Source organism: Gossypium raimondii, chromosome 1, assembly GCF_025698545.1.
Source record: "Gossypium raimondii isolate GPD5lz chromosome 1, ASM2569854v1, whole genome shotgun sequence".
In the NCBI taxonomy this organism is placed as follows: domain Eukaryota; kingdom Viridiplantae; phylum Streptophyta; class Magnoliopsida; order Malvales; family Malvaceae; genus Gossypium; species Gossypium raimondii.
This window is the reverse complement of record NC_068565.1, coordinates 14,268,758-14,282,278: the sequence shown is the minus strand read 5'-3', so window position 1 is coordinate 14,282,278 and position 13,521 is coordinate 14,268,758. Positions and strand designations below refer to the sequence as shown.

The 13,521-nt window shown below is 37.0% G+C and overlaps 2 protein-coding genes across 4 annotated transcripts; one reads left to right on the top strand and one right to left on the bottom strand.

Annotated features, from left to right (window-relative positions):
• Positions 1–439: 439 nt before the first annotated feature.
• On the top strand, positions 440–9,753 carry LOC105783474 (uncharacterized). Of its 2 annotated transcripts, none has more exons than XM_012608970.2 (13): positions 440–1,031; positions 1,879–2,983; positions 4,057–4,275; positions 4,362–4,582; positions 4,830–4,904; positions 5,274–5,345; positions 5,430–5,528; positions 6,782–6,853; positions 6,930–7,044; positions 7,893–7,961; positions 8,066–8,366; positions 8,472–8,550; positions 8,954–9,753. In XM_012608970.2, the coding sequence occupies exons 1-13, from the start codon at positions 897–899 to the stop codon at positions 9,479–9,481; spliced, it is 3,090 nt and encodes a 1,029-aa protein (XP_012464424.1). In that variant the 5' UTR covers positions 440–896; the 3' UTR covers positions 9,482–9,753. The 2 variants fall into 2 exon arrangements, with proteins under 2 accessions (XP_012464424.1, XP_012464417.1); XM_012608963.2 differs by having other exon boundaries at positions 441–1,031; positions 8,469–8,550.
• Positions 9,754–10,434: 681 nt separating this feature from the next.
• LOC105783486 (uncharacterized) lies at positions 10,435–13,204 on the bottom strand. 2 transcript variants are annotated; one of them, XM_012608983.2, is made up of 6 exons: positions 12,961–13,204; positions 12,509–12,632; positions 11,608–11,745; positions 11,297–11,346; positions 10,922–11,009; positions 10,435–10,843 (listed from the first exon to the last, which is right to left on the bottom strand). In XM_012608983.2, exons 1-6 carry the CDS (start codon positions 13,105–13,107, stop codon positions 10,743–10,745), a joined length of 648 nt encoding a protein of 215 aa, XP_012464437.1. In that variant the 5' UTR covers positions 13,108–13,204; the 3' UTR covers positions 10,435–10,742. The 2 variants fall into 2 exon arrangements, with proteins under 2 accessions (XP_012464437.1, XP_012464446.1); XM_012608992.2 differs by having other exon boundaries at positions 10,926–11,009.
• Positions 13,205–13,521: the final 317 nt, after the last annotated feature.

Here is a 13,521-nt window from a genome sequence, read left to right as displayed (position 1 = left end):
TCTAGTTGATAAATTTGTTTTTTAACTTTTAGGTGAAAGTGTCACAAAAAAGTAAAATTACAAAAAGACCAATTACACAATGTGAAAATGTTAAAGGTTAAACTTTTTAGAATCAAGACTAATTTGACACAATGTATAAATGTTAAGTGCTAAATCAATTTTAAAAGGTGCTGCGTCATCTTTTAGTTAGCCATTTAACTGCTGGTGAAAAAAAAAAGAACAAATTGAAAAATTAAGTGACTATTTTATAATTTTTTATAATTGGGTGGTAAAAAAGAAACTTAGCAATAATTGAATGACTATTAGTGCAGTTTATCAAAAAATAAACGTGGTGTCGTGGAGCAACGTGAAATAAAGACCGCCGCTACCAGCTCCATTGCGATTCCAGATTTCATTTGTTTGCTAATAATGTGCTTAGACTTTGGGCTTTGTCAGTGGAGGTAGATGGTAATGGACTCCAAGAAATATTGCAGTTGGGTTCCCATGCGACCAAGCCCACATCATAATTGGCTCCGATTGTCTCTCCTATTTCACCCAGTGCTTAGATTGAATCATTTAGGCAGTGGTCGTTTAAATCGCTTTTCTTCTCTCTCCACCTTCGTCTTTATTATTGCTATTCATTCTCCTCTCCTCGATCTCACCACCAAACACCCTAACTCCCATTCTATATCCACTCTCTCTGTTTTATCGCGTGTACTTTCTTTCCTTTTCTTTTATTGTTCAAATTGTATTTCCTATTTCGAGATTCAATTGTTTCGATTCTTTTTGTAACCTGTTGTATTTCCCCTGTACTTGAGTTTGTGATCTGGTTCTGGATTTTATTTTCCTAGCCTGATCTAGGAGAGCTATACAATTAGTTCAGAATTCGCTTCAATTCTTTGTTTGTGGGCGTTTATATGGCGGGGCAAACTCAGGATCAATTCGAAGTTTACTTCAGGAAAGCAGATTTAGATGGGGATGGCAGAATTAGTGGAGCTGAGGCTGTTTCTTTCTTTCAAGGATCCGGTTTGTCCAAACAAGTCCTCGCTCAGGTCCCTCTATTTCTCCCCTTACATTTCATTTCTTATCAGAATCGGGATCTCTAGGAACTCGCCTTTTCCGAATATAGGTTAGATTGTATTTAGTTGTAACCTGGTGAAATTTCTCAATAAAACCTAAAGACTTGGCTGCTGTTTTTCTTTTCTACAATTATCACTCTCCAGCTTCAGATTTCTCTTAACCAACTTGTGGTTTGCTTATGGGTTTTGTTCCTTGTACGTCAAGAATTTATCAAATACTTGAAAGGTTTCAATTGTCTACTTTTTCGAGGATGTTATTAATAAGCTTTCAGAGTGCTAAAATACTTGTCTTTTTGGCCGAAGTTTCACTTGGAAGTACAATATCATACATCTGCAATAGGAACTTATCTAGCTTTTTTTTTTTTTTTGGTGATTTAAATGTTGAATCTTGCCTTTGTTAGCTGCTGAACCAGTGACTGTTGTTTTGTTCTAGATTTTATTAATGTACTGTCTGTTACTCTGACACATAGGGGAGGCTACAAGTTGATTGGTTGTAGATCACTACATCTATAGTTCGATATAGTAAAAAAATCGAAGAATCATGTTAATTCTGATGAAATAACAGATGCAATGCCTTCAGCGTTGCGCTACTTTCTGTAGCATTTGGTGGTCTATGGTGGATTTTCACGCACTGAATGGCATGGTTTAGGGATTGGAATTTTTTATTTCTGGATTTGAATTGGATTAGTACACGTGTAACTTGTTGTACATATCTTATAGCGATTCTTGCGACCTATATTTTCTGTTTTTGTATAAACCTATTTGGCCAAGGAAGTTGATATTGTGGGTCCATTCATATCAATTTATCCTATGACTGCAGATATGGGCATATGCTGACCAAAGTCATAGTGGTTTCCTGAGCAAGCAAGAGTTTTTTAATGCTCTCAAGCTTGTGACCGTAGCACAAAGGCGTGAATTAACACCAGACATTGTCAAGGCAGCATTATATGGCCCTGCTGCAGCAAAAATTCCAGCTCCGCAAATTAATTTTCCTGCCACATCTGCTCCACAGATGGGTGCAGCTGTGCCACCATCCTCTCCAAGTGTTGGGTTCAGAGGACCAGGAGTTCCAAATGCTGGTATGAGCCAGCAGCATTTTCCATCTGAACAGAACCTGTCAATGAGACCCCAACAAACCATGCCTGCTGCTACTGCCCTGCACCCTTCTCAAGGTATTGCAGCTCCAGAGTCTTCTAGGGGAGGTAATATAGTTGGTCAACCTCAAGCTATGCCTGCTGGTTCTACTCCACTTTCACATCAATCAATGCCCACCGGTGCTACTGGTCCCAGTTTAACAAATCAAAATATGTCTAGCAATTGGCTTTCTGGAAGGCCTGGTGGAGCTTCAACTGGGCCACGAGGGGTCGCTCCATCAACAGCACCAAGGCCACAAGCTGCAGTTTCAATGTCCTCCCAGCCTACTGCTAATGATTCTAAAGCATTGGTTGTTTCTGGAAATGGGCTTGCTTCTGGCTTGGCATTTGGAAGTGATGCATTTTCTGCAACCTCGTTTACACCAACACAAGAATTATCTACACAAACCTTTTCTCCCCACAGTGCACCCGCCTCACCAGGGATTACACCAGTTTCAAGTGGGGCCCAACCCTTAGTTAAGTCCAACTCTCTTGATTCATTGCAAAGTACGTTCTCTATGCATTCTGCTGGTAGTCAAAGTCAAAGGCTATACTCGTCTCCAATCCAAGGCCAACCAGTTTCTTCCCCAAGCTCCTCTTTTACACCATCAGGAATCTCTGCTGGAGCTGTGAATGCTGCCCCAAATAGTTCCCAGCCTCCGTGGCCAAAAATGAAACAATCTGATGTTCAGAAATATACTAAAGTGTTCATGGAAGTGGACACTGACAGAGATGGGAAAATAACTGGTGAGCAGGCAAGGAATCTATTTTTGAGTTGGAGGCTACCTAGAGGTATGATAATTTCTTATTCTGTTATTATCCAAATAAGTTTCTGAGATATGAATCTATGCATGACATAGATGGTTTATCTATTTAGTTTAACATGTATGGTGATTTCTTATGAATAAAAAAATAGTGTTAGGAATTTCACCATTGTTGAGATGCTGAGAACATATAATTCGTTATTGTGCTCATGGTCTGATGTCTTTTATGTTTTCTTTTTTCAAAATTTTATTTGTGAATATTATCATATCAAAAAAAGGTTTGTTTTTGAATATTCTGGTTTAAGATTTTATTCTTGTAGGGTCTAGGTAGTGAAAATATTTTTTGCTGCTAAGGTGGTAAACTGATGATGCCTATGTATTTTTAGATGGTATCATTCCATGAATCCTTCTTTCTACTAAAACATTTTGCAGTGTTGTCAAGGCATGCACCTAGGTGCGCCTGTGCATTAGCATTATACAAAAAAAAAAAAAAACGCCTCAGACCCTTCTAGGTGAGACCCATTTGATCAAGCACACACTTGGTGCTCCTAAACACTTTTTTGGAAGAAAATAAGCAAAAAGAAAGCCCACCTGATTGAATTTCTCTTTAATTATTTTTCACTGTTTTCATTTGATATACCTTTAGTAGTAAGAAATGGATAATTTTGAACTCTATACTTCTCAATATTTCAGTATTCAATGACAAACATTGACCATAAGGAATCATGCATATTGACCGATAAAAAAAGTTGCATGTTTTGTAGGTAAACTAGACCACACTTTAGAGGTTACTATATATATTAAGCTGTATATGTTATATATACACATGTAGACTTTCAAGAACGAATGCATATGCATATTGTGCTTTACTTCACTCAGGCTAATGCTTTTTTGCATCTTCTGCCTGAGGCAATATAAGGGTTCTAGCACCTAGAATGCAACCTTTCACCCTTGAAAACACTGATTTTTTGGCATACTTACTGAAGAAGTCCTATTAGTGCAGTGTTTCTTTGAAATATTTCCATGGTTGGTCCTGTTGGAGCAGAGGCCTTTGTTACTTGGGGTAAACATATTTAACATTGTCGCTTTTGTCTTTCACAGAGGTTTTGAAGCAGGTTTGGGACTTATCTGATCAGGATAGTGATAGTATGCTATCTTTGAGAGAGTTTTGCTTTGCTCTCTATTTGATGGAACGGTATAGGGAAGGCCGTCCTCTTCCACCTGCACTCCCTAGAAATGTTTTGTTTGATGAGACACTCTTGTCCATGACAGGCCAACCCAATGTTTCATATGGAAATGCAGCTTGGGGTCCCAATCCTGGTATTAATTAGGATCCCTTCTAATTTATTTTCCTTCTCATTGTTGCCATCCAAGATTTCTCTTAATAAAACAATTATTGCTGTTAGGTTTTGGACATCAGTCGGGGATGGCTGCCCAGACAGTGACTCCGTCAGCTGGTGTAAAACCTCCAGTTCGCCCCAATGCTTCTGCTGATACTACTACAATGTCCAACCAACAAAAACCAAGAGAACCAGTGTTGGATGATTCCTTTGGAACCCAACCCAATAACAATGGACAAAATTTAGAGAATGGGGCAGCCGAAGATGTAATGGCTGATGGAAAAAAGGCATGGCATCTTCTAGATAAAGCTCAAATACTTTCTCTCTCTCTCTCTCTCTGGTACATACACACACATGTGGGTGCGTACCCACTTCACTTTTTCCTTCTCTATTCTTCCTCAGGTTTGGTGAGAGTTTGAGGACTGCTTTTTTATCACTTCTGTAAAGCATTTTTTTTAACTAAGCTAGAGTTTCAGTGGTTTTATATTCCTTCCTGAATAACAATAAGGAGCTTGTTTCTTTGAAATTTAGCAGGTTGATGGAACTGAAAAGGGGATTTTGGATTCCAGAGAGAAGCTTGAGTTCTACCGTGAGAAAATGCAGGAACTTGTGAGCATTTTTCTGTTTCACGTTTTTTTTCTTATTTTCTGGAAATACAATGTGCTTGGAAAAAAAATCTCATTTTGATTAGAACTGTACTAAAGGATCTTATTCAATGATCAGGAACTAGAATGACTGACTATTAACAGTGCATGCATGATATGCTTGTTAGGTTGCTTCAGCATACCGAAACAATTCCCCCCCCCCCTTTTTAACATTGCATTAATAATTCAACATTGTTCTCATTAAATGCAATGCCTGAATGCGGGTTAATTATTTTCCTAATTTAAGTAAGTGGTGAGTCGAATTGTATGGCATGCCTGGGGAAACTTGGAACTTCAAAATTCAACCATCATTATACGACTTTCTTATTTTCAGGTCCTGTATAAAAGCAGATGTGATAATAGACTAAATGAAATCACAGAAAGGGCAATTGCAGATAAGCGTGAGGTAGTGCCAAAAATCTGTAAAAGTGTTTGTCTCATTTATTTGGACATAATGTCATTGATTTCTGACTGACTATTTGTACTGTAGGCTGAAATGTTGGCTAAGAAATATGAAGAGAAATACAAGCAAGTTGCAGAAATAGCTTCCAAATTAACAGTTGAAGAAGCAAAATTTCGTGAGATTCAGGTAACCTTACTCTTCCCTTTATGCGTGAATGACCTTGAGTTGGTTTGGGCCAATGTTGTTAAGGGTGCTAGGTGCACTTGAAGCGCTAGGATCTCTATATAGCCTGAGATGCAAGGTGCAAAAAAAGTGCTCACCTGAGTAAACCAAGGTGCTAGCATATAAATATATATATGTAAAATGTGTATAAAAACATATGTAACTAATACATATAATTAATAAGCATTTATTAATTAATTAGTAAAAGAAAGATGAATATTAATATAATTCAATTTATAAATTCAAAACATTGGTTAATAGTTTAAGTTTAATAATTTACTGTATTGTAAAATACAACACCATAAGAATGAAATTGAATATCATCATCAGAAACTAGCTCTAAATTTCCTTCATCTTCATCTTCTATTCAAAATTTTTAACTTTTAAGAAATTTTTTTAAACCGGACTGGTGGTTGAACCGGTCAGACCACCGGTTCTTCGGTCCAACCAGTTTGATTAAAAAATTATTAAAATTCATAAAATAATAAAAAATAAAAAATCTGGTTCAACCGCCTAGTTGAACCGGTTTTTTGCCCGGTTCAACCAGTCCGTAACAGTTCTGGGGTCAACCGGTTCAAAACCCCTCTCCGGACTGGTACCCCGGCCAGTTCCGGGTTTGGTTCAAACAACATTGCTTTTAAGAGTTAACTAGGTTTTTATATAATAGAATTAAGAGTTAACTAGGTTTTTATATAATAGAAGTAAGTCGTCTCACCTTGAAGTGCCTGAGGCGGTAATGGCCATTTGAGCCGCGCCTTAGTGTCTAGGCACTCGCCTTGACATTGCTTTGGGCTATTTGAGGTTTATGACCCATGTAAACTGTTCTATTGGGTTAACATCACTTTGTTTTACATGGAGGGGTTGTCACATAAATTTTCCTGATTGAAATATCTAGATGTTGACTTTTTCATCTTAATGCTTGAGTGTTTGTCGAGGCATCAACCTTTTTCCAGGATGAGAAGAGATGACTTGTTAACCTTTAAGCTTTATATAGCTTGTCCGAGTCTTTGTTCTCTTGTTTTCTTTTTCCTTTATTTTCATCCGAAAATTATATCTCTGTTTCAGTCTATTATTTCCTTCCATTGTTTCCTTAAGTTGACATATGGCTACAACCTTTTGCCTACTAGCTGTTGTTACCATGTAGTATGTTGATCTTAAAATCCCTTATAGACCCCTTTTCTTTATTTCACCAACTTTTGTAATTGTCTTGTTTTTAGGAGAGGAAGACAGAGTTGCATCATGCTATTGTTAACATAGAACAGGGGGGCAGTGCAGATGGTATTCTTCAGGTAAATTTAAACTGATCAAGTAAGTCATGGAGATTGAGTAAAATTTTCTGACACTGAGGCATTGTGGCATATCTAGGTCCGTGCTGACCGCATACAGTCAGATCTTGAGGAGCTAATGAAGGCCCTGACTGAACGATGCAAGAAACATGGATATGATGTTAAGTCAGCTGCAGTAATTGAGCTTCCCACGGGTACCTTTTAGCTTTTATTAGAAATAAAATTCTTCCTCACAACTTCCATTTTACTCTTTGATCTTGAAAGCCCTATTTGAGTTCAATTCTTCCTTTCAAAAGTTATATAGCTTGGTAGAATCTGTGGAGGTACTATTTTATTTGAGCATGTTTTTATGATTGTATTTGTCGATCTATCTACTGTAATTTTCATGGTTATGTCAAGATATATCATTTCATATTCCCTTAGTTTCTATGTTTGTCTTTGGTTTCTGCTGACTGTACATGGTGACTCCCCCCATGATCCTTACCCACAATTTTTGCTTTTCCATTTTAAGCTGTTTGAGTCATAATTAAAATGTTTCTATTGGAAAAGGTCAAATTATTTCACTCTTAAACTTTTCCAAACCTACCTTCCTCATAAAGAGTTGACAGCAATAGGATCTATTAAACAAACAATTTAACACTGCTTTCCATTTCTTCTTTTGCTTTTGACTTCTTAAAACACATGTTTAGTTGAAAAGTGGCAATAAAAACAGGCAGCAAATGGATGGGTTACCTCATTTATACCTTTTCAAAACTTCAGAGCTAAAGTTCTATACTTTGGCTGCTTGCAGTCATTTAGGATGCTAATGTCTGTTTAGATTCTCTTTTGGCATGGAACTGTAAATTTTTTGTTTTCATTTTTTTTTATGATCTTTAAGATCCTCTTAGTCACTTTAATAGAAAGAAAGAGACTTCTGATGTATGTTAATTCTTATACCTATTATCTTTGTTTTGTATTTGGAATGACCCTTAGTTTTTCTTGAAGTAAATACAATTCCATTTACTAATTGTTTTGTCCTTTTCATATGCAATGCCTATTTAAGGTTGGCAACCAGGAGTTTCAGAGGGAGCAGCACTCTGGGACGAAGAGTGGGATAAGTTTGAAGATGAAGGTCTTTCCTTCCTTTACTGTTTGAGAACTGCAAATAAAGTTTTGTGAAACTTGGTGGGGTTCTGTAACAATTTTATTCATCTGACTTTTCATTTCAAACTTCAGGATTTGGCAATGAGCTCACTATTGATGTGAAAAAAGGGGCCGTCTCTCAGAGAGGAAAAGCTTCTCCAGATGGTAGCTTGACCCCTGATTCCACTTCCTATGCTGATGAAAAAACTGCGAATCTCTTCAGTGCTAGTAATCGTGCCATCGAGAGCGAGTCTGCATATACACACAGTGAAGATGAATCTGCCAGAAGTCCTCGTGGTAGTCCTACTGATAGAAACTCTCTAGAAAGCCCATCTAAACCATTTTCTGATGACCCTTTTGGAAAGAGCACTGAAGCAGACGCAGAAAGACACCAGTATGGATGAATAAACTTTTTTAAGTTTTTTCTGTCAACTATTGAGTTTGACATTTTTTTTTCTCATTTTTTCTTTCTAAATTCCTTTCTATTTCTGGACAGAAGTTTTGATGAATCAGGATGGGGGACCTTTGATAATGATGATATGGACTCTGTGTGGGGTTTTAATTCTCTTAATACCAAGGTGACCCCGAACTTCTTGAAGCACATTTTTGTTTTTAGGTTACAAAGATGGTAGCTTCATCATTTGTGTAGAATTCCGACTTAAATGGTATTTACCCTTCCTGTATGGTGGTGATAGGGTAAAAGTAATTTGGGATACTTTGTTGGTTAGTCTAAACTTAATAGATGTCTTAACTCTTCATATTTTGTGAAGTTTTTTGTGAAGTTGCATGTAGGTCACATTGTGGAAACCTTATGTTCAGAGCTTTTAGTCACAAGGCATAAATCTGGCTGCTTTACCTAGCTTACCCTCAATAAACTCGGATTCTTGTGTGTTCAAAATATTTTGATGTGCTTGTTATGATCCTTTCTTGGTCTGATGTATTGAAATATATTTAGTCTTGATCTTTAATGTCACATGGCAGGACTCGGTCAAGGCCAGAGACTTTTTTGGATCAAGTGATTTTGATGTACACACAAGAACAGAATCCCCAAATGCAGAAAGCTTTTATGATAAGAAGAGTCCATTTACATTTGAAGACTCTGTTCCCAGTACTCCACTCTCCAAGTTTGGGAACTCGCCATCAAGGTTCAGTGAGGCATCAAGGGATCAGTTTGACAGTTTCTCAAGGTTTGATTCCTTCAGCATGCATGATGGTGGATTTTCACAGCAACCGGATAGGCTTACAAGATTCGACTCCATAAACAGTAGCAAGGATTTTGGCAGCGGGTTTTCAAGGTTTGACTCCATAAACAATAGCAAAGATTTTGGCAGCGGATTTTCCCCACAACCTGAGACACTCACGAGGTTCGACTCCATAAGTAGCAGCAAAGACTTTGGCCATGGGTTCTCTTTTGACGACTCAGATCCATTTGGCTCCAGCGGTCCATTTAAAGTCTCATCAGATCAGCAGAGTCCGAAGAAAAGTTCTGATAATTGGCGTGCTTTCTAATTGGTAATCCAAAAGTTAAAATGATAAGAAAAAAGATAAGTAATTTTCCCTCGGGCTCTTATACACCTTTTCCTGTTTTTGTTGAAGTTTTGTTGGGTTGCCTACCTTTTTACTATGTGCTGTTGTGTTTAATATTCTGCAGCATGGAATTGGATTGTTGTAAAGTTGTGCTGTATTTTTTGTTACATGGCGACATTTTTTTGAGGGGTGTTGGCATGCCAGAATAGTGATTGGAAAATAATAAACACACACACAAAAAAGTCTCCTTTTAAGTTGCTGATCATCATGGTAGGTTTGCTTTTGTAATCTGCATGGTGATAATTTTATGTTCTGTTAGAAAATAATTTGATATGCTGCTGCTGCTGCCGGAAACTAACCTATTTATGGTTTAGAGTTTGAATGGAATAAAGCAGGCAGCGAATCTGTTGTGGAACTGGAGCTTGTTTGGTGTTTCAATCATAGCGATATAGCACAAGTGGTTGACTTGATGGGAATCCTTTTTACTCTTAACCGGACTCCTCGTTAATTTTACTGAGTCTGAAGCTGCAGGGTGAAAACTTATTTATTGGTCATGCCCACAATTGCAGTCCCAATAGTGCATTTTATGATGTGTGTTTTTTTTATAAATATATATATATATATATTTCTTATTGCCATAGCACTCGAACTTGGTATAATACATGATTAACCACGATTAAATTCACATCTTGTTGTCACACCAGAATAAGACTCAATAAGATATGATACTAGCATCCAATGCTGTATATTTGCATTTTAAAAATTAATTAATGTATAAACATTAAAATATTATCTCAAAATAAATAAATTATTTGTGCTAAAAATGTGGTATATAATAGATTCGGATATTTGTGAATTTGAATAACAAATATCAAAATTAGAATCCATTATTTGAATTTGAAAACAAAAAAATAAATGACGTGTAAACCACATACTTCGAAAAACAGAAAAACAGATTATGTTTACTAAACCCACTCACAATGAATAGGGAACAGGCAAAACCCCTTCTGTTTTAGTTCAAACATTAACGATCTCCAAAATCTAAGATAAGTGTAACAAGCATAGAATTAAATCCTGTTATCAGCACATTCACCCTCCCAGAACTATACATGCGACTCTTCTTTTTTCTTGAAATATTGGCACGAATGACTGAGTTGTTAAGTTTAGACGAGAGAAAGAAATGTGGAGGGATAACATAAAGGGGAATAATAAACATTGTGCAGAGTTACCAGAATGAAAACAACTATTTTTCATCCTTTCTGCCTTCCAATTTCATGTTGACTTGATCAAAAGCGCAGAGCATTTCCGAGCGCATGTTCGCTATCTCTACAAGTGTCTCTAGTGCTGCAATAATACAATTTGTAAGCTAAGTCTCATCTTGTACTGAAATATGTTCAAGAGCATTGACCTAAAAGTTCACACCTGCCTCAAATGATAGCTGGGCGGCTCGAAGCTTTGGAGAAACAAGAGTTCCAAACATTGACAGTGATTTAGATCTCTCCTTTTGAACCTAAACCGGAGACACAAAGTTTTCCAAAATGAGTCCATGTGATTGTTTCTCTATTCTAATTTACTACTTGAAAACAATCAAATTCAACAGGAAAATCTATCATGTAAGCTTCCTTAACAAATATATCATAGAAAAAGGTTTTTCTAGTTGGCCCTGGAAACTACTAAAACAGATACATCACAGCTACTTTCAAATAAATAAAATAAGCATTCTGCGAAACTGAAACTGAAACAGAAAGCAAAACAACAACAAAGAAGGAGCAAGAGTGGTAGAAATAGGATACTTACTGGGTCATCAACTTCACGTGAAGCTTTATTCTCAGATGAGGTCTTCTCCTCTTAAAACAGACAGAAGGAAAATGTGAGAAAACATACCAAACCATTAAGAAGCAATTATGGTTTGCAATTGGAATTCTGTAATTCCCATCATTTGGTTTCAATTTAAAGATTACCTAAGAATGAGCCTAACAACAATAGGTCCAAAACACTTTTTTTTCTTTTTTGCAAATAGTTTCAGACTTTCAGTTGATTGTATGTCTTCGTGCTATAATTAACATCCAAAGAGAGTGTCTACTTCTATATAGAGGGCCAAAACATACCATAAAGCTCGGTACTGCCCCTGTGTCGCAGCTGTGGATGTAATTTGTCTTGGCTAGATTGTTTCTCCCCCAACAAGGAGTTCTCATTACTAGAAGATGCCCATTTGCATAATGTAAAGTGTGGTTTGCCCGAGTCAACTATTACAGATCATAAATCAAATAAAATTCCTTATAACAAAAAGGTAAACGAACAGGTAAAACCCATAACCATATGTTTCAATATGAATGAGAATTCAATAACAAGGGGCTTTAGATCTAGCTGTCTAAAACAGTAAAACCTAATAGAGTAAAATCATTTCATATTCATATACAAGTACCCACATGCAGGTGCAACCAGAACAATCACACCTAATGTTGTCAAGGGCATGAGGAGCACTCTAGGCACTAGAACCTTTACATTGGCTTAGGTTCAAGGCACTGAAAAGGTATTGGCCTCAGTGAAGTAAAGTGTAATATGTATATGTGTGAGTTTTCTATGTGCCAGTATGTATGTGTGTGTTTCTCTGTGTGTGTATAAAGCTTAAGAAATAACAAACTCTAAACTGTGGTCTAGTTTATCTACAAAACAAGCAAACTTTTTATTAGTCAACAAGCATGATTTCTTTATGGTCCATGTCTATAGTTGAATACTCAAGTATTGAGAAATATAGAGTTTAATACTATCACTTTCTTACTTATAAAGGTATACAAAAAAGCGCATCTAGTGGCGCGCCAGGTCAAATGGGCCTCGTCAAAAATGGCTTGATGTGCAAGGTGCAGGTGCCTTGACAATATTGACTACACCGAGTCCACTACTATAAGATAACCCTCTGCAGTCTAGTTTACAAAGTCTGCTTGAAGCACTATGCCGAACAATTTATACCAGGATCTGATTGCTTTTGTAGATAAAGCTGATAAATACCTTTTCCCTCATCTTGGGTTACAAGCAATGATGTAGCAGCAGGATGAGACGTATGGTCCAACAAGACAGTATTCACCCGTGAAGCACCCATGGAATGTCGAGCACTTGCCAGTTCCAGCCATCCCTGATTTTTGGTACTTATTAAGACCAAAACAAGAAAAAAAAATTGGGGAAAAACAAAAGCAGAAAAAAAGATCGAAGCTGGGTGGCATAAACAGGGAACTACAAGTAGATAAAACAATCAGGATTCAAAGGGTGATGCCTGGATCAATGCATCTTCTTATTTCACTTGGTAATGAACTTAACCCTGATTTACATGTTCATTGTCTAAAGCATTTCTGATAACTGAAGAACTAATTATATCTAATCAAAGTTGAAATTTCATCATTTATCAATCCAATCAAATATATCGGAGAAAGGGGGAAAAAAAGAAAAGAAAAGATGTTTCTTACCCGGCGAAGTGTCGAAGATAAAGAATGAATGAGGGTCAAATAAGCGTCCATGGAGTCCATAAATTGTAAAACATTTGCATTCTCTTCTACTTCTTTGTCAGTTTGCCCATTTTCCAAGCTTGGGGTTTCATGATCTACTACTTCCATCTTCCGAAACCCAAAAATACCACCTTCTTCTCCTTACAGTCCCAACTCCCAATCCCAGTATGACTGAGATTGAGTTGCACAACTCGCAACTTAAAACATTGAGGGCATTATGGATTACATAAATTATAGATCCTTTAGGCCTATAGATTAGAAAACTCATAGGTAAAGGCCCACGAACACATGTAGAAACACATTGAGCCAGGCCATCTGGAGTTTAAGCCCAATATCCTTGGGACGATGAACAGTATTGACTGAGTACACACCCAAATAGTCGAATATGAGAGAGTGATTACTATCCCATCATTCAGGATGATGAATTTGATTGTTATGTACTCTTAATTTATTGACTTTTGTTATGGAAAGTGAAGCTGCAGCTTTGATTGCGAGTATTATTTAATTAATGAACGGGGCTCA